General features: G+C 27.9%; 1 protein-coding gene across 1 annotated transcript in view; it reads right to left on the bottom strand.

The window, feature by feature from the left end:
- The window catches only part of rdgC (retinal degeneration C), a 262,547-nt gene that overhangs the window by 37,847 nt on the left and 200,079 nt on the right, over window positions 1–24,621 (bottom strand). The window contains 2 exon segments of the mRNA XM_075306228.1: window positions 224–321; window positions 24,037–24,164. Coding sequence (XP_075162343.1) covers window positions 224–321; window positions 24,037–24,164 — 226 coding nt within the window.

Genomic DNA, 24,621 nt, shown 5'->3' with positions numbered 1-24,621 from the left:
TACTTCATACAAAATACAGTGAAACCTCCGAAATTTGGACACTCTGAACGTTGACACGTTTTTTTATATTAGGACATTAAAATCAACTTTTCATAACTGGACACATTTCAGATGTGAATACAATTTTGGGCGACCATGAGTGTCCATTTCTGAGAGATTTTATTGTATATTTGGATGCCTACAACAAAATTTCAATAAAATAATTTATAGAAAAATCCAAAACTTACCCAATGAAGAGGCTGTAGAGGAAGCATAGGAACGACCTTTTTCAGCGGCCGCATTTGGAATGTGTGTTAATAAAGCATTGAAGAAATTATAAAGCTGAAATAAAAAAGGATTTTTATTAAAATTTTCAGATATCGAACAAGATTGACCTCAAATGAAAATAAGCAGAGACAGATTTTTATAAGAAAAGACAGAGAGTTCGGAGCTCTTGTCTCTTCCCTCCCCATGGGGTAAAATGCATGCAAAGTTCAATAACTTCACGGGATATATATTTTATGCATAATTTTAATAAATTAATAAGTACACAGAAAAAAGTGTCTCGTAAATTTAAGAAGATTTTTACAATAATTTATTAAAAGAATTTTCCAGAATTTTAGTTCATTTTTCGTACGAAAATTAACTACTCGAAAGGAAATTTTACAAATTCTAAGTAGCAATCGTTTAGTTCATGGCCCACAAAATACCATGGAAATTTCCTTAAAAATTTCTTAACTGGTCGTTAAAAATTCATTTGTCATGCTATAAAACTAAAAGTGAAATGTAAAGTACTTTCTAAATAATAAGTGCAATTTACTATAAGCTTTTTATACCCTTCACCACTACTGTGGTACAGGGTATAATAAGTTTGTGCATTTGTATGTAACGCCAAGAAATAGTGGCCATAGACCCATCTTTTAGTATACCGATCGGCTTAGAATTAAATTCTGAGTCGATTTAGCGATGTCCGTCTGTCTGTCTGTCTGTCTGTCTGTCTGTCTGTCTGTCTGTCTGTCCGTACGTCTGTCTGTATATGTAATTTCATGCACAAAGTACAGCTCGCAATTTAAGTCCGATCGTCCTCAAATTTGGCATAGGGCCGTTTCTTGGGACAGAGACAATCGCTATTGGTTTTGGAAAAAATCGGTTCAGATTTAGATATAGCTGCCATATATATTTATCCCCGATTTGGTCATAGTTAGCGTGTTTATCAACCGATTTTCTTGAAATACCGTACATCCAAATATTTTATGAATCTCGAAAATCTTGCAAAATATCAGCCAAATCGGTTCAGATTTAGATATAGCTCCCATATATATCGTTCGTCCGATTTAGACTCATATGACCACAGAGGCCAAAGTTTACTACCGATCTTCGTGAAATTTTGCACTGAGGGTAGGATTGACATTCTACCAATGCTTGGTAAATTTGATTGAAATCGGTTCAAATTTAGATATAGCTCCCATATATATCTTTCGTCCGATTTGAACTTATATGGCCACAAAAGCCAGAGTTTTGCCGTGATTTGCTTCAAATTTTGCACAAGGGGTACGTTTAATAGTATCGTTTAGTGTGTCAAATTTTGTTAAAATCGGTTCAGATTTAGATATAGCTCACATATATATCTTTCGCCCGATTTGGAGTTATATGGCCTCAAAATCCAGGGTTTTGTCGTGATTTGCTTCAAATTTCGCACAAGCGGTACTTTTAACGATACTATTGTATGTGCCAAATATGGTCAAAATCGATTCAGATTTAGATATAGCTCCCATATATATATTTCGTCCGATTTGAACTTATATGGCCTCAAAATCCAGGGTTTTGCCGTGATTTGCTTCAAATTTCGCACAAGGAGTACGTTTAGTAGTATCGTTAATTATGGCAAATTTGGTTGAAATCGGTTCAGATTTAGATATGGCTCCCATATATACCTCCCGTCCGATTTGCACTCATATGACCATGGGGGGCCAAAGTTATACTCCCATTTACGTGAAATTTCGCATAGATAGCAGAATTATTATTCTAACTATGCATGTCAAATTTAGTCAAAATTGGTTCAGATTGTATATAGCTCACATATATACATACACCAGAGTTGGGGAAATATGGTAGACTGTTTCATATTTTAGACCCATTTTCAATGTGATTTTCCTCCAATTGACTGGATAGTTTCCACAGGGAATACAAATATGGCCAAAATTCTCACACTTTATACAAAATTCTGTGATGATTTCCCCATATCTTAGCCATATCCTACAAACTGCAATGCCAAATTTCCACAGAACGGATGAGTTTTAACCCTTGACAGTCGTTGTGGTATCTTAAAACATCGTTTTCTAAATTGTGAGTTAGTCCATACGTGGTATATATTTACTAGACAAAAAAGGTATGTATATGTAAGTCTAGAAATAATTACTAAGCGATATGGACTTTTGCACGGTACGTAGAGAGCCAGAATTGAAATATGGGGGTTGCTTATATGGGGGGCTAGATACAATTATGAACCAAGTTTTGTGTGATTGTGGATCGATTTATCTGAGGGCTATATACCGATATGGACCTAGTTAGGCATGGTTGTTAACGGCCATATACTAGCACAATGTACCAAATTTCAACTGACTCGAATGAAATTTGCTCCTCCAAGAGGCTCCTAAATCAAATCTCAGGATCGGTTTATATGGGAGCTATATATAATTATGGACTGATATGGACCAATTCCTGCCAGGTTTTTAAATATTATATACTACCACCACATACTAAATTTCAACCAGATCGGATGAATTTTGCTTCTCCAAAAGGCACTGGAGGTCACATCTCGGGATCGGTTTATATGGGGGCTACCTATAATTATGGACCGATATGGACCAATTCCTGCATGATTGCTAGAAACCATATACTAACACCACGTACCAAATTTCAACCGAATCAGATGAATTTTGCTCATCCATGAGGCTCCGGAGGTCAAATCTGGGGATCGGTTTATATGGGGGATATATATGATTACGGATCGATGTGGACCAATTTTTGCATGGTTGTTAGAGATCATATGCTGACACCATGTACCAAATTTCAGCCGGATCGGATGAAATTTGCTTCTCTTGGAGGCTGCGCAAGCCAAATCGGGGGATCGGTTTATATGGGGGCTACATATAATTATGGACCGATATGGACCAATTTTTTCATGGTTGTTAGAGACCATATGCTGACACCATGTATCAAATTTCAGCCGGATCGGATGAAATTTGCTTCTCTTGGAGGCTCGGGGGATCGGTTTATATGGGGGCTCTATATACTTATGGACCGATGTGGACCAATTATTCAAATTTATTTGGACAAAGCACTATAGACTGCAAGATGGCTGGATATACAGCTGTTTCGGAATTACCACATTCCTCATCAGCATCATCTACTTGCAGCAAAACTATCAACCAATTATCAGAATAAATTCGGGTAATTCATCAACCCAAATTGAAGTACACACGATCCTTCCAAAAACAGGTTTTGATAGTCGGCTACTGCCTTTTATTTCTATAGAAAATTTTTCTCAAAAATTTTATTTCTATAGAAAATTTTGTCAAAATTTTATTTCTAAAGAAAATTTTTTAAAAAATTTTTAACTATAGAAATTTTTATCAAAATTTTTTATCTATAGAAAATTTTGCCAAAATTTTATATCTATAGATAATTTTGTCAAAATTTTATTTCCATTGAAAATTTTATCAAAATTTTATTTCCTTAGAAAATTTTGTCAAAATTTTATTTCCTTAGAAAATTTTGTCAAAATTTTATTTGTGTAGAAAATTTTGTAAAAAAATTTATTTTTATAGAACATTTTGTAAAATTTTATTTCCAAAGGACATTTTGTCAAAATTTTATTTCCATAGGACATTTTGTCAAAATTTTATTTCTATAGAAAATTTTGCCAAAATTTTATTTTTTATAAAAATTTTTGTCAAAGTTCTATTTCTATAAAAAATTTTGTAAAAATTGTATTTCCATAGGACATTTTGTGGAAATTGTATTTCTATAGAAAATATTGTCAAAATTTTATTTTTATAGAAAAATTTGTCCAAATTTTATTTCTATAGTAAATTTTGGCAAAATTTTATTTCCATAGGAAAATTTGGCAAAATATTATTCCCAAGGACATTTTTTTTCAAAATTTTATTCCTATAAAAAAGTTTGTAAAAATTTTATTTCTACAGAAATTTTAGCCAATATTTTATTTCTATTGATAATTTTGTCAAAATTTTATTTCCATTGAAATTTTATTTCCATAGAAAATTTTCTCAAAATTTTATTTCTATAGAAAATTTTCTCAAAATTTTATTTCTATAGAAAATTTTCTCAAAAATTTTATTTACTTAGAAAATTTTGTCAAAATTTTATTTGTGTAGAAAATTTTGTAAAAAATTTTATTTGTGTAGAAAATTTTGTAAAAAATTTTATTTTTATAGAAAATTTTGTAAAATTTTATTTCCATAGCACATTTTGTCAAAATGTTATTTCTATAGGAAAATTTTGTCAAAATTTGATTTGCTATAGAAAATTTTGTCAAAGTTTTATTCGTTTTGTTTGTTATTGTTGGTTTACTCTTCAATCATTACTGTTGTTTTTGATTTCAGCTTAAAACCATGCATTGACTAAACTACAAGTGTAGCTTAACCAACAGAGGAAAATTATGCTTGTCAAATTTATTTGGACAAACCACTATAGACTGCAAGATGGTTGAATATACAGCTGTTTCGCAATTACCACATTCCTCATCAGCATCATTGCAGAAAAACTATCAACCAATTATCAGAATAAATTCGGGTAATTCATCAACCCAAATTGAAGTACACTCGATCCTTCCGAAAAAAGGTTTTGATAGTCGGCTACTGCCTTTTATTTCTATAGAAAATTTTCTCAAAAATTTTATTTCTATAGAAAATTTTTCTCAAAAATTTTATTTCTATAGTAAATTTTGGCAAAATTTTATTTCCATAGGAAAATTTGGCAAAATATTATTCCCAAGGACATTTTTTTCAAAATGTTATTCCTATAAAAAAGTTTGTCAAAATTTTATTTCTACAGAAATTTTTGCCAACATTTTATTTCTATAGATAATTTTATCAAAATTTTATTTCTACAGAAAATTTTCTCAAAATTTTATTTCTACAGAAAATTTTCTCAAAAATTTTATTTACTTAGAAAATTTTGTCAAAATTTTATTTGTAAAAAATTTTATTTCCATAGGACATTTTGTCAAAATTTTATTTCCATGGAAAATTTTGTCAAAATTTTCTTTCTATAGAAAATTTTCTCAAAATTTTATTTTTTATAAAAATTTTTGTCAAAGTTCTGTTTCTATAAAAAAAATTTTAAAAATTGTATTTTCATAGGACATTTTGTGGAAATTGTATTTCCATAGGACATTTTGTCAAAATTTTGTTTCTATAGAAAATTTTATCAAAATTTTATTTCTATAGTAAATTTTGGCAAAATTTTATTTCTATAGTAAATTTTGGCAAAATTTTATTTCCATAGGAAAATTTGGCAAAATATTATTTCCATAGGAAAATTTGGCAAAATATTATTTCCAAAATTTTTGTCAAAGTTCTATTTCTATAAAAAATTTTGTAAAAATTGTATTTCCATAGGACATTTTGTGGAAATTGTATTTCTATAGAAAATATTGTCAAAATTTTATTTTTATAGAAAAATTTGTCCAAATTTTATTTCTATAGTAAATTTTGGCAAAATTTTATTTCCATAGGAAAATTTGGCAAAATATTATTCCCAAGGACATTTTTTTTCAAAATTTTATTCCTATAAAAAAGTTTGTAAAAATTTTATTTCTACAGAAATTTTAGCCAATATTTTATTTCTATTGATAATTTTGTCAAAATTTTATTTCCATTGAATTTTTATTTCCATAGAAAATTTTCTCAAAATTTTATTTCTATAGAAAATTTTCTCAAAATTTTATTTCTATAGAAAATTTTCTCAAAAATTTTATTTACTTAGAAAATTTTGTCAAAATTTTATTTGTGTAGAAAATGTTGTCAAAATTTTATTTGTGTAGAAAATTTTGTAAAAAATTTTATTTTTATAGAAAATTTTGTAAAATTTTATTTCCATAGCACATTTTGTCAAAATGTTATTTCTATAGGAAAATTTTGTCAAAATTTGATTTGCTATAGAAAATTTTGTCAAAGTTTTATTCGTTTTGTTTGTTATTGTTGGTTTACTCTTCAATCATTACTGTTGTTTTTGATTTCAGCTTAAAACCATGCATTGACTAAACTACAAGTGTAGCTTAACCAACAGAGGAAAATTATGCTTGTCAAATTTATTTGGACAAAGCACTATAGACTGCAAGATAGTTGGATATACAGCTGTTTCAGAATTACCACATTCCTCATCAGCATCATCTACTTGCAGCAAAACTATCAACCAATTATCAGAATAAATTCGGGTAATTCATCAACCCAAATTGAAGTACACTCGATCCTTCCGAAAAAAGGTTTTGATAGTCGGCTACTGCCTTTTATTTCTATAGAAAATTTTCTCAAAAATTTTATTTCTATAGAAAATTTTTCTCAAAAATTTTATTTCTATAGAAAATTTTGTCAAAATTTTATTTCTAAAGAAAATTTTTAAAAATTTTTTAACTATAGAAATTTTTATCAAAATTTTTTATCTATAGAAAATTTTGCCAAAATTTAATATCTATAGATAATTTTGTCAAAATTTTATTTCCATTGAAAATTTTATCAAAATTTTATTTCCTTAGTTAATTCTGTCAAAATTTTATTTCTTTAGAAAATTTTGTCAAAATTTTATTTGTGTAGAAAATTTTGTAAAAAATTTATTTTATAGAACATTTTGTAAAATTTTATTTCCATAGGACATTTTGTCAAAATTTTATTTCTATACAACATTTTGTCAAAATTTTATTTCTATAGAAAATTTTGCCAAAATTTTATTTTTTATAAAAATTTTTGTCAAAGTTCTATTTCTATAAAAATTTTTTTAAAAATTGTATTTTCATAGGACATTTTGTGGAAATTGTATTTCTATAGAAAATATTGTCCAAATTTTATTTTTATAGAAAAATGTGTCCAAATTTTATTTCTATAGTAAATTTTGGCAAAATTTTATTTCCATAGGAAAATTTGGCAAAATATTATTCCCAAGGACATTTTTTTCGAAATTTTATTCCTATAAAAAAGTTTGTCAAAATTTTATTTCTACAGAAATTTTTGCCAACATTTTATTTCTATAGATAATTTTATCAAAATTTTATTTCCATAGAAAATTTTCTCAAAATTTTATTTCTACAGAAAATTTTCTCAAAAATTTTATTTACTTAGAAAATTTTATCAAAATTTTATTTGTGTAGAAAATTTTGTCAAAATTTTATTTGTGTAGAAAATTTTGTAAAAAATTTTATTTCCATAGGACATTTTGTCAAAATTTTATTTCCATAGAAAATTTTGTCAAAATTTTCTTTCTAAAGAAAATTTTCTCAAAATTTTATTTCTATAGAAAATTTTGCCAAAATTTTATTTCTATAGTATATTTCTATTAATTTGTCAAAGTTCTATTTCTATAAAAAACTTTGTAAAAATTGTATTTCCATAGGACATTTTGTCAAAATTTTATTTCTATAGAAAATTTTATCAAAATTTTATTTCTATAGTAAATTTTGGCAAAATTTTATTTCCATAGGAAAATTTGGCAAAATATTATTTCCATAGGAAAATTTGGCAAAATATTATTTCCAAGGACATTTTTTTCATAATTTTATTCCTATAAAAAAGTTTGTCAAAATTTTATTTTTACAGAAATTTTTGCCAACATTTTAATTCTATAGATAATTTTATCAAAATTTTATTTCCATAGAAAATTTTAACAAAATTTTATTTCTACAGAAAATTTTCTCAAAATTTTATTTCCTAAGAAAGTTTTGTCAAAATTTTATTTGTGTAGAAAATTTTGTAAAAATTTTTATTTTTATAGAAAATTTTGTAAAATTTTTTTTCGATAGGTCATTTTGTCAAAATTTTATTTCTATATAAAATTTTGTCAAAATTTTATTTCTATGGAAAATTTTGTCAAAATTTTATTTCTATAGAAAATTTTAACAAATTTTTTTTTTTTTTAAATGTTTGTCAAAGTTCTATTTCTTTAAAAAAAAATTGTAAAAATTGTATTTCCATAGGACAATTTTTGGAAATTTTATTTCTATAGAAAATTTTGTCAAAATTTTATTTCTATAGTAAATTTTGGCAAAATTTTATTTCCCTAAGAAAATTTGGCAAAATATTTTTTCCAAGTACATTTTTTTCATAATTTTATTCCTATAAAAAAGTTTGTCAAAATTTTATTTCTGCATTTTTGCCAACATTTTATTTCTTTAGAAAATATTGCCAAAATTTTATTTCTATTGAATATATTGTCAAAATTTTATTCTATAGAAAATTTTGCCAGAATTTTATTTCTGATCAGCTCTAGTTAATCGAAAACTGAAATGAAATTAATCCTTCACAGAGGGATCGAGAGAGAGGGAGTAGTCCAGTTTACGTTAATTTTCGTGGCATACTTTCAGGCGCAACATTTTTTCACTAGGCCTTATAATGAGAATCAAAAATTCGACTTCTCATCGTTTATAAAAATATGCTTTACGATTTTTAAAAAATTTTAAAAAGTCAAAAATTCGCGTTTCGACTTTGGAATGGTCGACTTTTTAAATTTTCGACAATAATCGTGGAAATCGACTTAAAACGTTTCGACTTTCGTATATCGAATTTTAAAATCGTAAAATCGAAAGTTTACTTTTCCCAAAAGTGATATAAAATGTCGAAATCGTCTTTGTCTGACTTTTTCCAATTGTGATTTAGTTGTTAATTGTGCTGAAAATTTATAAAAAAAACTAAACATCAAAAGTCAATTTTTCATAATTACCTCTTAGAAGTGGTCACGGTCCCCTTAATTGTATCCACATTTGGGAGGTGTCCATTATCATAGGTATGTAGCACATGTCTCACGAAAATTGTCCATTGTTTAATTTACTGGCTCTCTCAATAGTTTTAACTCTTCTTATTCAGTGAAAATGTGAACCATCCCAATCCACAAAAAGAACCAATTCCCTTTAAGCTCGAATGTCAAATTGTCGTAAAGTCCAATCGTTCATATTTCCATCATTATCACGATATTCATTATACCCCTAAATACCATTTGCATCACTTTCAATTATTTAAATACCTTTGAAAATATACGAAAATTAAAGTTGTCTACAGTTCGTGTATAAAAGCAATCAATAAAATAATTTCACCCAGCTTAACATGTGGATTTCCGATGTCATTCTTGCCACTTAAATTCATCATCAACATCAACATCGTATGGTAGGCTGACTGACTACCACATTTCATGTAAAATTTGGATAGGTCAAAGGAGAAGAGCTTGCATGCATGCCACACACAAAACTGCCAATTTGAAGTGCATATTCCAAACGATTGCTTTTGATTATAGGGATATTCGTTTTGACAGGACCACAAAATATTGGTATTTACAATGCAAAGGCTAAACCCTACTGCTGTAGGCCATTGGACCATCAGAAGATAATTACCCTCAATTTCATAATTTCGAAATTTTCTTTTAGGCCATGGCCATACATGTGGGATAATATGAAATGCAATGAAAAAGAAATAAAGAAAAATGTCCTGTAGTTATTATATGGTATTGAAAAAAATTGAAGAAGTGCAACATAGCGGTCAAAATTTTATTTCGTTAGGAAATTTTGTCAAAATTTTATTTCTATAGAAAATAATGTGAAATTTTATTTCTATAGATTTTTTTTCAAAATTTTATTTCCATAGCAAATTTTGTCAAACTTTTATTTCTATTGGAAATTTTGTCAAAATTTTATTTTAAACGCAATTTTGGTCAAATTTTAATTTCTATAAGAAATTTTGTCAAAATATAATTTCTGCAGAAAATTTTGTCAAAATTTAATTTCTATAGATAATTTTGTCAAAATTAAAATTCTATAGAAAACTTTGTCAAAATTTCTATAGAAAATTTTGTCAAAGTTTTATTTCTATAGAAAATTTTACCAAATTTTATTTCCATGGAAAATATTGCCAAATGCTTATTAATATAGAACATTTTGTCAAAATTTTATTTCTATTGAAAATTTTTGAAAATTTTTGAAAATTTTTATTTCTATAGGAAATTTTGTCAAAATTTTATTTTAAACGCAATTTTGGTCAAATTTTTATTTCTATAGGAAATTTTGTCAAAATTTAATTTCTATAGAAAATTTTGTCAAAATTTAATTTCTGTAGAAAATATTGTCAAAATTTTATTTCTATAGAAAATTTTCTCAAAATTTTATTTCTATAGAAAATTTTCTCAAAATTTTATTTCTATGGCAAATTTTGCCAAAATTTTGTTATAAACGCAATTTTGGTCAAATTTTTATTTCTATAAGAAATTTTGTCAAAATTTTATTTCTATAGAAAATTTTGTTAAAATTTTATTTCTATAGAAAACTTTGTCAAAATTTTATTTCTATAGAAAATTTTGTCAAAATTTTATTTCTATAGAAAATTTTGTCAAAATTTTATTTCTATAGAAAATTTTGTCAAAATTTTATTTCTATAGAAAATTTTGTCAAAAATTTTGTTTCTATAGAAAATTTTCTCAAAATTTTATTTCTATGGCAAATTTTGCCAAAATTTTGTTATAAACGCAATTTTGGTCAAATTTTTATTTCTATGACAAATTTTGTCAAAATTTAATTTCTATAGAAAATTTTGTCAAAATTTAATTTCTATAGAAAATTTTGTCAAAGTTTTATTTCTATAGGAAATTTTGTCAAAATTTAATTTCTAAAGAAAATTTTGTCAAAATTTTATTTCTATAGAAAATTTTGTCAAAATTTTATTTCTATAGAAAATTTTGTCAAAATTTTATTTCTATAGAAAATTTTGTCAAAAATTTTGTTTCTATAGAAAATATTCTCAAAATTTTATTACTATAGAAAATTTTACCAAATTTTATTTCTATTGAACATTTTGTCAAAAATTTTGTTTCTATAGAAAATTTTGTCAAAAATTTTGTTTCTATAGAAAATTTTCTCAAAATTTTATTTCTATGGCAAATTTTTCCAAAATTTTGTTATAAATGCAATTTTGGTCAAATTTTTATTCCTATAAGAAATTTTGTCAAAATTTTATTTCTATAGAAAATTTTGTCAAAATTTAATTTCTATAGAAAATTTTGTCAAAGTTTTATTTCTATAGGAAATTTTGTCAAAATTTAATTTCAATAGAAAATTTTGTCAAAGTTTTATTTCTATAGGAAATTTTGTCACAATTTAATTTCTATAGAAAATTTTATCAAATTTTATTTGTATAGAAAATTTTACCAAATTTTATTTCTATAGAAAATTTAACCAAATCTTATTTCTATAGAACATTTTGACAAAAATTTTTTTTCCATAGAAAATTTTCTAAAAATTTTATTTCTATGGCAAATTTTGTCAAAATTTTATTTTAAACGCAATTTTGGTCAAATTTTTATTTCTTTAGGAATTTTTGTCAAAATTTAATTTCTATAGAAAATTTTGTCAAAATTTAACTTCTATAGAAAATTTTGTCAAAGTTTTATTTCTATAGTAAATTTTGTCAAAATTTAATTTCTATAGGACATTTTGTCAAAATTTAATTTCTATAGAAAATTTTGTCAAAATTTTATTTATATAGAAAATTTTACCAAATTTTATTTCTATAGAACATTTTGTCAAAAATTTTGTTTTTATAGAAAATGTTGTCAAAATTCTTTCCCTAGAAAATTTACTAAAAATTTTATTTCTATGGAAAATTTTGTCAAAATTTTATTTCTATGGAAATTTTGTCAACATTTTATTTCCAGAGAATATTTTGTCAAAATTTTATTTCTATAAAAAATTTTATTAAAATTTTATTTCTATAGAATATTTTGTCAAAATTTTATTTCTATAGACAATTTAATCAAAAAATTTATTTCTATAGAAAATTTTCTCAAAATGTTATTTCTATAGAAAATTTTGTCAAAATTTAACTTCTATAGAAAATTTTGTCAAAGTTTTATTTCTATAGTAAATTTTGTCAAAATTTAATTTTTATAGGACATTTTGTCAAAATTTTATTTATATAGAAAATTTTACCAAATTTTATTTCTGTAGAACATTTTGTCAAAAATGTTGTTTTTATAGAAAATGTTGTCAAAATTTTATTACTATAGAACATTTTGTCAAAAATTTTGTTTTTATAGAAAATATTGTCAAAATTTTATTTCCATAGAAAATTTTGTCAAAAATTTTGTTTCTATAGAAAATTTTGTCAAAATTTAATTTCTATAGAAAATTTTGTCAAAATTTAATTTCTATAGAAAATTTTGTCAAAATTTTAGTTATATAGAAAATTTTGTCAAAAAAATGTTTTTCCATAGAAAATTTTCTAAAAATTTTATTTCTATGGAAAATTTTGTCAAAATTTTATTTCTATAGAAATTTTGTCAACATTTTATTTCCAGAGAATATTTTGTCAAAATTTTATTTCTATAAAAAATTTTATTAAAATTTTATTTCTATAGAATATTTTATCAAAATTTTATTTCTATAGACAATCAAAAATCAAAAAATTTATTTCTATAGAACATTTTCTCAAATTTTTATTTCTATAGAAAATTTTCTCAAAATTTTATTTCTATAGAAAATTTTTTCAAAATTTTTATTTCTATAGAAAAATTGGCCAAATGTTATTGCTATAGAAATTTTATTTCCATAGAAATAAAATTTTTACAAAATTTTCTATGGAAATTTTATTTCTATAGAATATTTTGTCAAAATTTGATTTCTATAGAAAATTTTCTCAAAATTGTATTTCTATAGAAAATTTAGAAAAACTTTTGCCAAAAATTGTTGCCGTTTTCGGAGTTTCCTAATTTGAGAGGTTTTACTGTATATTCTTGTTTATTTTTTTTACAACAACCCACACATAACAAATATTTTGTTTCCTCTGCTAAATTTTATCAGCAAATCAACTTGCCATCAACTTGCAATAATATCCCAAGATTACGACCCACAGAGGAATGTCCATAAAGAGTTTCATTCACAAAAAAAAAAAAAACAGCAAACATTCTTTGTGCTGCACGAACCAAGTGTCAACAACATGTAAAACTATTTTGTATATTTCCTTAGCATATTTTCCATAGCTGATAACAAGAATAGATTTTCTGGAATTCATTTAAAAATGAAAAAAAAAACACTCACATGCAAACTCTTCCGTTTCATGGAAATATGGCGACCTAATCTTTTTATAGAACAATAATGTTTACTAGAATGATGATGGTGATGAGGATGGTGGTTACAGTGATGGTAGTTGACATCATGATGGAATGTGGTGATATGTTATGAAAATTTGTTATTCTCGCATGTGACATTTCACTATAACCAGGTACTCTTAAAACTCTTAAAGTGGATATCGCAAATTTAGTAGAAATAAAATTTTGACAAAATTTTCTATAGAAATAAAAATTTGACAAAATCTCAGAACTAAAATTTTGACAAAATTTTCTATAGAAATAAAATTATGACAAAATTTTATATAGAAATAAAATTTTGACAAAATATACTATAGAAATAAAATTTTGTTGTTGTTTTTGATTTCAACTTAAAACCATGCATTGACCAAACCAAACAAATTAGAAAAACATTCTTTTCCTCTGTTGGTTAAGCTTCAGTTGTAGTTTAGTCAATGCATGGTTTTAAGCTGAAATTAAAAACAACAACAATGAGTAAAAAAAAAACCAACAATAACAAAACAAAACGACTGAAATAAAATTTTCTATAGAAATAAAATGTGGACAACATTTTGTATAGATTTAATATTTTGAAAAAACTTTCTATAGAAATAAAATTTTCTATAGAAATAAACTTTTGACAAAATTTTCTTTAGAACTAAAATGTTGACAAATTTTTCTATAGAAATAAAATTTTCACAAAATTTTCTATAGCAATAAAATTTTCACAAAATATTCCATAGAAATAAAATTTTAGCAAAATTTTCTATAGAAATAAAAATTTTGGCAAAATTTTCGATTGAAGTAAAGTTTTGATAAAATTTTCTTTAAAAATAAAATTTATGGCCAATTTTTCGATAGAAATAAAATTTTCACAAAATTTTTTACAGAAATAATATTTGGACAATATTTTCCATTATAATAAAATTGTTACAAAATTTTATCAATAAATACAATTTAAACAAAATTTCCTATAGCAATAAATTTCTGTAAAAATAAATTTTTGACAGAATTTTCTATAAAAATAAATTTTTGACAAAATTTTCTATAGAAATAAATTTTTGGCAAAATCTTCTATAGAAATAAAATTTCTACAAAATTTTAATAAAATTTTTAATAGAAAGAACATTTTGACAAAATCTCCTATGGAAACAAAATTTTGACAAAACTTGCAGTAGAAATAAAATTTTTTTAATATTTTCTATATACAAATAAAATTTTGACAAAATTGTCCATAAAAATACAGTTTTGACAAATTTTCTATACAAATAAAATTTTGACAAATTTTTCTATACAATATAATTTTGTTAATATTTTCTATATAAAAATAAAATTTTGACAAAATTTCCCATAAAAACACAGTTTTGACAAATTTTCTATGCAAATACAATTTTGAAACAAATTTTCTATAGAAATAAAATTTTGACAAAATTTGCTATAGAAAGAAATTTAAGAAAATATTTTCTATAGAAGGCAAATTAAAAAAACATTTTCTATAGGAATAAAATTTTGACAAAATTGTCTACAGGAATTAAAATTTTGATAACACTTTCCATAGAAATTAAATATTGACCAAATTTTCTATAGAAATAAAATTTTGACAAATTTTTCGATAGAAATAATAGTTTCAGAAAAAATTTTCTATAGAAACAAAGTTTTGAAAAAAAATTTCTATAAAAATAAAATTTTGACAAAATTTTCTATAAAAATAAAATTTTGACAAAATTTTCTGTAGAAATAAAATGTTGATAAAATTTTCTTTAGAAATAAAATTTTGACAAAATAGGAATAAAATTATGACAAAATTTCCCACAGAAATTAAAATTTTAATAAAACTTTCCATAGAAATACAATTTTGAAACAATTTCCTATAGAAATAAAATTTTCACAAAATTTTCTACAGAAATAAAATGTACACAAAATTTTCTATAGAAATAAAATTTTGAAAAATTTTCTAGAGAAATAAAATTTTGAAAAATTTTCTACAGAAATTAATTTTTGACAAAATTTTTTATAGATAAAAAACTTTGACAAAATTTTCTATAGAAAAAAAAATCTTGATAAAAATTTCTATAGAAATAAATTTTTGACAAAATTTTCTATAGAAATAAAATTTCCTATAGCAATTTCAATGTGACAAAATTTTTTTTATAGAAATATAATTTGGACAAAATTTTCATAGAAATAAAATGTTGATAACATTTTCTATATACTATTGAATTCCTGCCATCTAGGGTGTATTTGCCTCTAATACTCATTTCGCAGTTATGTCATTAATTTTTCAATTCCAAGCACGATTTGTCAATAAAAATGTTATTATTTACAGAAAATTAATTTGTTCCATCCATGTCAACAATTATAAAATCTTAATAATCCACGTATTTCAAACCAACCAACCAAGGAACTATAAAATTTGAAATTCTATCATTACATATGGTTGAAAACATGACCTATGAAAGTCTTGCTTCAAAATTCCATGATGAATGATTTTGTTGTTCTTCAATATATGGCCATAGTGTAGTAAATTAAAATGTTCCAACTCAAATAGTGAACACATGTTCCATTTTGGCTATGAATATCTGAGTATGTTTTGTACTGGGGCCATAGTAAATGTGGCCAATGCATTTCATGCACATCTTTTATGGGTTTCCATTTGCACTCGCTTGTATTGAATATTGCAGCCATAAAAATGCCACACGAACTCACCTTTATATTGGGACGAAATATGACTCAAATTAAATACAAGCCATTGGAAATGGCCCAAGGTCAAGGCTATATATGATGATGGTGGTTGCCTTAAAACTTCGCTATGCCAGTTTCCGATGAGCCATCATTAATATTTGTGGTCTAGCATTGTTCCAATAAAATACAAAAGCATGTCTGTTAATCACTTCTGGCCTACAGCTATTTATCTGCCACCAACGATATCTGTTGACCAAATACAAAGATTTGCTCAATTGTTTTTTTTTTTTTCTGTAGGAAATTTTGTCAAAATTTTATTTCTATAGAAAATCTTTTCAACATTTTATTTCTATAGAATTTTTTCCAAAGTTTTATTTCTATAGAATTTTTTTCCAAAATTTTATTTCTATAGAAAATTTTGTCAAAATTTTATTTCTATAGAAAATTTTGTCAAAATTTTATTTCTATAGAAAATTTTGTCAAAATTTTATTTCTATAGAAAATTTTGTCAAAATTTTATTTCTATAGAAAATTTTGTCAAAATTTTATTTCTATAGAAAATTTTGTAAAAATTTTATTTCTATAGAAAATTTTGTCAAAATTTTATTTCTATAGAAAACCAGTAAGGAAAGTCTAAAGTCGGGCGGGGCCGACTATATTATACCCTGCACCACTTTGTAGATCTAAATTTTCGATACCATATCACATCCGTCAAATGTGTTGGGGGCTATATATAAAGGTTTGTCCCAAATACATACATTTAAATATCACTCGATCTGGAAGAATTTGATAGACTTCTACAAAAGCTATAGACTCAAAATTTAAGTCGGCTAATGCACTAGGGTGGAACACAATGTTAGTAAAAAACAAGTAAGGAATGTCTAAAGTCGGGCGGGGCCGACTATATTATACGCTGCACCACTTTGTAGATCTAAATTTTCGATACCATATCACATCCGTTAAATGTGTTGGGGGCTATATATAAAGGTTTGTCCCAAATACATACATTTTAATATCACTCGATTTGGACCGAATTTGATAGACTTTTACAAAATCTATAGACTCAAAATTTAAGTCGGCTAATGCACTAGGGTGGAACACAATGTTAGTAAAAAAATATGGGAAACATTTAAATCTGAAGCAATTTTACTGAAACTTCGCAAAAGTTTATTTATGATTTATCGCTCGATATATATGTATTAGAAGTTTAGGAAAATTAGGGTCATTTTTAAAACTTTTCGACTAAGCAGTGACGATTTTACAAGGAAAATGTTGGCCGAAATCAGAAAAACATATATATGGGAGCTAAATCTAAATCTAAGCCGATGTCAACCAAATTTGGAACGCATAGCTACAATGCTAATTCTACTCCCTGTGCAAATTTTCAACTAAATCGGAGTTAAAAATTGGCCTCTGTGGTCATATGAGTGTAAATCGGGCGAAAGCTTTATATGGGAGATATATCCAAATCTGAACCGATTTCAAGCAAATTTGGCACGCATAGTTACAACGCTAATTCTACTCCCTATGCAAAATTTCAACTAAATCGGAGCAAAAAATTGGCCTCTGTGGGCAAATGAGTGTAAATCGGGCGAAAGCTATATATGGGAGCTATATCTAAATCTGAACCGATTTTGCTGATATTTTGCAAGTTTTTCGAGACTCATAAAATATTCGTATGTACGGAATTTGAGGAAGATCGGTTGATATACACGCCAATTATGACCAGATCGGTGAAAAATATATATGGCAGCTATATCTAAATCTGAACCGATTTTTTCCAAAATCAATAGGGATCTCTTTGAGCCGAAACAGGACCCTATACCAAATTTTAGGACAATCGGACTAAAACTGCGAGCTGTACTTTGCACATAAAAATACATCAACAGACAGACAGACAGACGGACAGACAGACATCGCTAAGTCGACTCAGAATTTAATTCTAAGCCGATCCGTATACTAAAAGGTTGGTCTATGATTACTCCTTCTTGGCGTTACATAAAAATGCACAAACTTATTATACCCTGTACCACAATAGTGGTGAAGGGTATAATTATGTCAATTTTTATACCCTTCACCACTACTGTGGTACAGGGTATAATAAGTTTGTCCATTTGTATGTAACGCCAAGAAGGAAAAGTCTGAGACCCATCGTTTAGTATACCGATCGTCTTAGAATTAAATTCTGAGTCGATTTAGCGATGTCCGTCCGTCTGTCTGTCTGTCTGTCTGTCTGTCTGTCTGTCTGTCTGTCTGTCTGTCTGTCTGTCCGTCTGTCTGTCTGTTGATGTATTTTTGTGCGCAAAGTACAGCTCGCAGTTTTAGTCCGATTGTCCTAAAATTTGGTATAGGGTCCTGTTTCGGCTCAAAGACGATCCCTATTGATTTTGGAAAAAATCGGTTCAAATTTAGATATAGCTGCCATATATATTTTTCACCGATCTGGTCATAATTGGCGTGTATATCAACCGATCTTCCTCAAATTCGGTACATCCGAATATTTTAGGGGTCTCGAAAAACTTGCAAAATATCAGCCAAATCGGTTCAGATTTAGATATAGCTCCCATATATAGCTTTCGCCCGATTTACACTCATTTGCCCACAGAGGCCAATTTTTAACTCCGATTTAGTTGAAATTTTGCACAGGGAGTAGAATTAGCATTGTAATTATGCGTGCCAAATTTGGTTGAAATCGGTTCAGATTTGGATATATCTCCCATATATAGCTTTCGCCCGATTTACACTCATATGACCACAGAGGCCAATTTTTAACTCCGATTTAGTTGAAATTTTGCACAGAGAGTAGAATTAGCATTTTTGCTATGCGTGCCAAATTTGGTTGAAATCGGTTCAGATTTAGATATAGCTCCCATATATATGTTTTTCTGATTTCGACAAAAATGGTCAAAATACCAACAATTTCCTTGTAAAATCGCCACTGCTTAGTCGAAAAGTTGTAAAAATGACTCTAATTTTCCTAAACTTCTAATACATATATATCGAGCGATAAATCATAAATAAACTTTTGCGAAGTTTCAGTAAAATTGCTTCAGATTTAAATGTTTCCCATATTTTTTTACTAACATTGTGTTCCACCCTAGTGCATTAGCCGACTTAAATTTTGAGTCTATAGATTTTGTAAAAGTCTATCAAATTCGGTCCAAATCGAGTGATATTTAAATGTGTGTATTTGGGACAAACCTTTATATATAGTCCCCAACACATTTGACGGATGTGATATGGTATCGAAAATTTAGATCTACAAAGTGGTGCAGGGTATAATATAGTCGGCCCCGCCCGACTTTAGACTTTCCTTACTTGTTTTTTACTAACATTGTGTTCCACCCTAGTGCATTAGCCGACTTAAATTTTGAGTCTATAGATTTTGTAGAAGTCTATCAAATTCTGTCCAGATCGAGTGATATTTAAATGTATGTATTTGGGACAAGCCTTTATATATAGCACCCAACACATTTGACGGATGAGATATGGTATCGAAAATTTAGATCTACAAAGTGGTGCAGGGTTAATATAGTCGGCGCCGCCCGACTTTAGACTTTCCTTACTTGTTTTTCTTTCTAAAATTTTATTTCTATAGAAAATTGTTTCGAAATTTTATATTTATAGAAAATTTTGTCAAAATTTTATTTCTATAGAAAATGTCAAAATTATTTTTGTTATATTTGAGGACTCAAGACATCGAATTGGTGGGTAATCCACCATGTAGGTCTGCCGAATGACTTCTTTTTATTCCTCAATCAGAGTGGCAAACATGCTTCGACAAATGATTCAAACGCATACAAATTATAATAGATCTTAATGTGGAATATTGTGGAAAACAATAAGGCTATTTTCGAGGACTAATATTTGTTTTTGTTCTCTAATACCGAAACATAGAATACAACCCTTGTATAAGTGCCCTCACACAGTAATGTTTGGGGTATTGCATAGTCTGTGAACAACATAACTTCTCTTCTCCATATTTATGTTGTTAATGTATACGAAGCAGAGAATGCAAGAGATAGAGAGAGTTTGCAATTCATTGTGGTGGAATATGATTGGTGTGTAAAGTATATGCATCAATGGAATGTTTGCTCTTGTGATCTCTCGTGTGTACTCTTTATTCTCTGGTAGAAATGTCTACACGCAAATTGACAACATGATTGTTGTTGTTGTGATCATAGTTTAAGAGCACAATAATACGATTTTGTACAGTATCACGGCAATCATATAGAACTGTTACAATTAAGCCTCTCACTACCGATGTCCACTACAGAGGAATTCGAAAACAACTCCAAACTCTAACTCCCCACTTAGTTTCGATTTATTTCTCGATGATATTTTAAAGCTCTTATCTAAATAAGCTATAAATATTTTCCATATTGCTGGACACTAAAATGTATTTTCATAACATTTCTGGACAATAAACGAAAAATACACAATTTTGGGATAATTTTTCTACTGTACGTCTCTAGTAAATAAATATTCATATAAAAACTATAGTCTATATTATTTCATATTCTTTTTTGATTTTTTTCCAATACTTCAACAGATATTACAGGCCAAATAGCGTTTAGTTTCCTATGACCATTTGGTCACAATTCAAGAATTAAATTTTAGAACAAACACATATAGCTTTATAAATAATTGAGATAGGCCTTCCAATTTGCAATATTTCTTCTATATGCTGTTAGTACAAGAAAAACCAGAGGAAACATGAAAGTTTTACCAGCAATTTCAGCTTATAAATATTAAACCTCGTCATCATAGAATCAAATTTCAACCGAATCGGATGAAATTTGTTCCTGCGGATTCAGAAGTCAATTTTTCTAGAGAGTCGGTTTATATGGGGGCTATATATAATTATGAAGGGATCTGGACCAATTTTTGCGTTAGATGGCATATACTAATATCGCGTACCAAATTTAAACCAGATCCAATGAAATTAGCTCTTTCAAGAGCTAATCTGGGGATTGGTTTATATGGAGACTATACCTAAAAGTGGTCCATTATAGCCTATTTTCATTATACCCTTCACCACTACTGTGGTACAGGGTATAATAAGTTTGTGCATTTGTATGTAACGCCAAGAAATAGTGGTCATAGACCCGATCGGCTTAGAATTAAATTCTGAGTCGATTTAGCGATGTCCGTCTGTTTGTCTGTCCGTCCGTCTGTCTGTATATGTAATTTTGTACACAAAGTACAGCTCGCAATTTAAGTCCGATCGTCCTCAAATTTGGCATAGGGCCGTTTCTTGAGACAGAGACAATCGCTATTGGAAAAAATCGGTTCAGATTTAGATATGGCTGCCATATATATTTATCCCCGATTTGGTCATAGTTAGCGTGTTTATCAACCGATTTTCTTGAAATACCGTACATCCAAAAATCTTGCAAAATATCAGCCAAATCGGTTCAGATTTAGATATAGCTCCCATATATATCTTTCGTCCGATTTAGACTCATATGACCACAGAGGCCAAAGTTTACTACCGATCTTCGTGAAAATTTGCACAGAGGGTAGAATTGACATTCTACCAATGCTTGGTAAATTTGATTGAAATCGGTTCAAATTTATCTTTCGTCCGATTTGAACTTATATGGCCACAAAAGCCAGAGTTTTGCCGTGATTTGCTTCAAATTGTGCACAAGGGGTACGTTTCTTAGTATCGTTAAGTGTGTTAAATTTTGTTAGAATCGGTTCAGATATAGATATAGCTCACATATATATCTTTCGTCCGATTTGGACTTATATGGTCTCAAAAGCCAGACTTTTGCCCTGACTTACTTCAAATTTTGCACAAGCGGTACTTTTAACGGTAGTATTGTATGTGCCAAATATGGTCAAAATCGATTCATATTTAGATATAGCTCCCATATATATCCTTCGACCGATTTGAACTTATATGGCCATAAAAGCCAGAGTTTTGCCGTGATTTGCTTCAAATTGTGCACAAGGGGTACGTTTTTTAGTATCGTTAAGTGTGTCAAATTTGGTTGAAATCGGTTCAGATTTAGATATGGCTCCCATATATATCTTCCGTCCGATTTGCACTCATATGACCAGGGGGCCAAAGTTGTACTCCCATATACGTGAAATTTCGCATAGATAGCAGAATTATTATTCTAACTATACATGTCAAATTTAGTCAAAATCGGTTCAGATTATATATATGTAGCTCTCATATATACGTACACCAGAGTTGGGGAAATATGGTAGACTGTTACACATTTTAGACCCATTTTCAATGGAAGTTTCCTCCAATTAACTGGATAGCGTTAGCCGATTTAAATTTTAAGTCTAGAGATTTTGTAGAAGTAAAAAAATTGTCCCCTTTATATAGCTTCCAGCAAATGTGCAGTAGTTGAGATGGTAACACAAATTTTGGCCTACATAAGGGTGAAGGGTATAATATAGTCGGCCCCGCCCGACTTTAGACTTTAATTACTTGTTATACCCTCCATCATAGGATGGGGGTATATTAACTTTGTCATTCCGTTTGTAACACATCGAAATATTGCTCTAAGACCCCATAAAGTATATATATTCTGGGTCGTGGTGAAATTCTGAGTCGATCTAAGCATGTCCGTCCGTCCGTCCGTCCGTCCGTCTTTTGAAATCACGCTAACTTCCGAACGAAACAAGCTATCGACTTGAAACTTGGCACAAGTAGTTGTTATCGATGTAGGTCAGATGGTATTGAAAATGGGACATATCGGTCCACTTTTACGTATAGCCCCCATATAAAGGGACCCTCAGATTTGGCTTGTGGAGCCTCTAACAGAAGCATATTTCATCCGATCCGGCTGAAATTTGGTATATGGTGTTGGTATATGGTCTCTAACAACCACGCAAAAATTGGTCCACATCGGTCCATAATTATATATAGACCCCATATAAACCGATCTCCAGATTTGGCTTGCGAAGCCTCAAAAAGAAGCAAATTTCATCCGATCCGCCTGAAATTTGGTACATGATATTGGTATATGGACTCTAACAACCATGCAAAAATTGGTCCACATCGGTTCATAATTATATATAGCCCCCATATAAACCCATCCCCAGATTTGGCTTGCGAAGTCTCCAAGAGAAGCAAATTTCATCCAATCCGGTTGTAATTTGGAACATGGTCCATATCGGTCCATAATTATATATAGCCCCCATATAAAACGTTCTCCAGATTTGACCTCCGGAGCCTCTTGGAGGAACAAAATTCATCCGATCCGATTCAAATTAGGAACGTGGTGTTAGTATATGGTCGCTAACAACCATACCAAAATGGTTGCCACTAGAGCCAAAAATAATCTACCAAAATTTTATTTGTATAGAAAATTTTGTTAAAAATTTTATTTCTATAGAAAATTTTGTCAAAATTTTATTTCTAGAGAAAATTTTGTTAACATTTTATTCGGTTCATCATAAAATTTTCATCATTGTCAAAATTTTATTTCTATAGAAAATTTTGTCAAAATTTTATTTCTATAGAAAATTTTGTTCAAATTTTATTCGGTTCATAATCATGGTTGCCACTCGAGCCAAAAATAATCTACCAAGATTTTATTTCTATAGAATATTTTGTCAAAAGTTTATTTCTATAGAAAATTTTGTTAAAATTTTAGTTCTGTAGAAATGTTTGTCAACATTTTCTTTCCATAGAAAATTTTGTCAAAATTTTTATTTCGATAGAAAATTTTGTTAAAATTTTATTTCTGTAGAAAATTTTGTCAACATTTTATGTCTACTTTGTCAAACTGAATTATATACGTATTGGATCGATCTTTTTTGATTTAATATATACCACGTATGGACTTACATACAATTTAGAAGATGGTGTTAGGAGGTTTTAAGATACCTTGCCATCGGCAAGCGTTACCGCAACTTAAGTAATTCGATTGTGGATGGCAGTGTATAGAAGAAGTTTCTACGCAATCCATGATGGAGGGTACATAAGCTTCGGCCTGGCCGAACTTACGGCCGTATATACTTGTTTTTCTATTTATTTTTCCCAGTAATATAAACACCTTTCCAACTTACCTCAACTTGATCCTGTTCACCAGCATATTCCAAATTGGTAAAGATTGACCAGGTATAACGTCTTTTGATTTCCATGCGTGCATTATGCCGTCGATACCACCGCTGAATAAGTAAAGCGGCTTTCATAGCTGTAAAAAAAAAAGAAGAGAAATGCTGTTATAGCGCTAACCGAACAAAGAAACAAAACGAGCTATGTATATATAGAAGCCCTAAGTTTGGCCGATTTTCTTGAAAATTTATATCTAGAAGTATTTTAGGTTCATAAATACTATACTAAATTTCAGGACGATAGTGCCATTATCGAAGGCTGTATTATGATTTTAACAGACTTGCAGACAGGCGGACATAATTATATCCTTGTAGATCAAAAATATATACTTTATATACGGACGGAAAGACAAACTCATTATGCCCTCATCCCCATCCTATGATGGTGGGTATAAAAAAAAAAAAAACAAACAAGTACAGTGAAACCTCTCATCAGTGGGCACTCTCGTTCGCCTAATTATGAGAAGTCCGTAAGTAAGGAGATGTTTTCAAAGAAAAATATTGTATGCGTTCAATGGTGATGGGTATTTAAGATTC

The sequence above is a fragment of the Haematobia irritans genome, chromosome 4, assembly GCF_050003625.1.
Source record: "Haematobia irritans isolate KBUSLIRL chromosome 4, ASM5000362v1, whole genome shotgun sequence".
NCBI classification, from domain to species: domain Eukaryota; kingdom Metazoa; phylum Arthropoda; class Insecta; order Diptera; family Muscidae; genus Haematobia; species Haematobia irritans.
The sequence above is the reverse complement of the archived record's forward strand: the minus strand, read 5'-3'. Positions and strand labels throughout refer to the sequence as shown.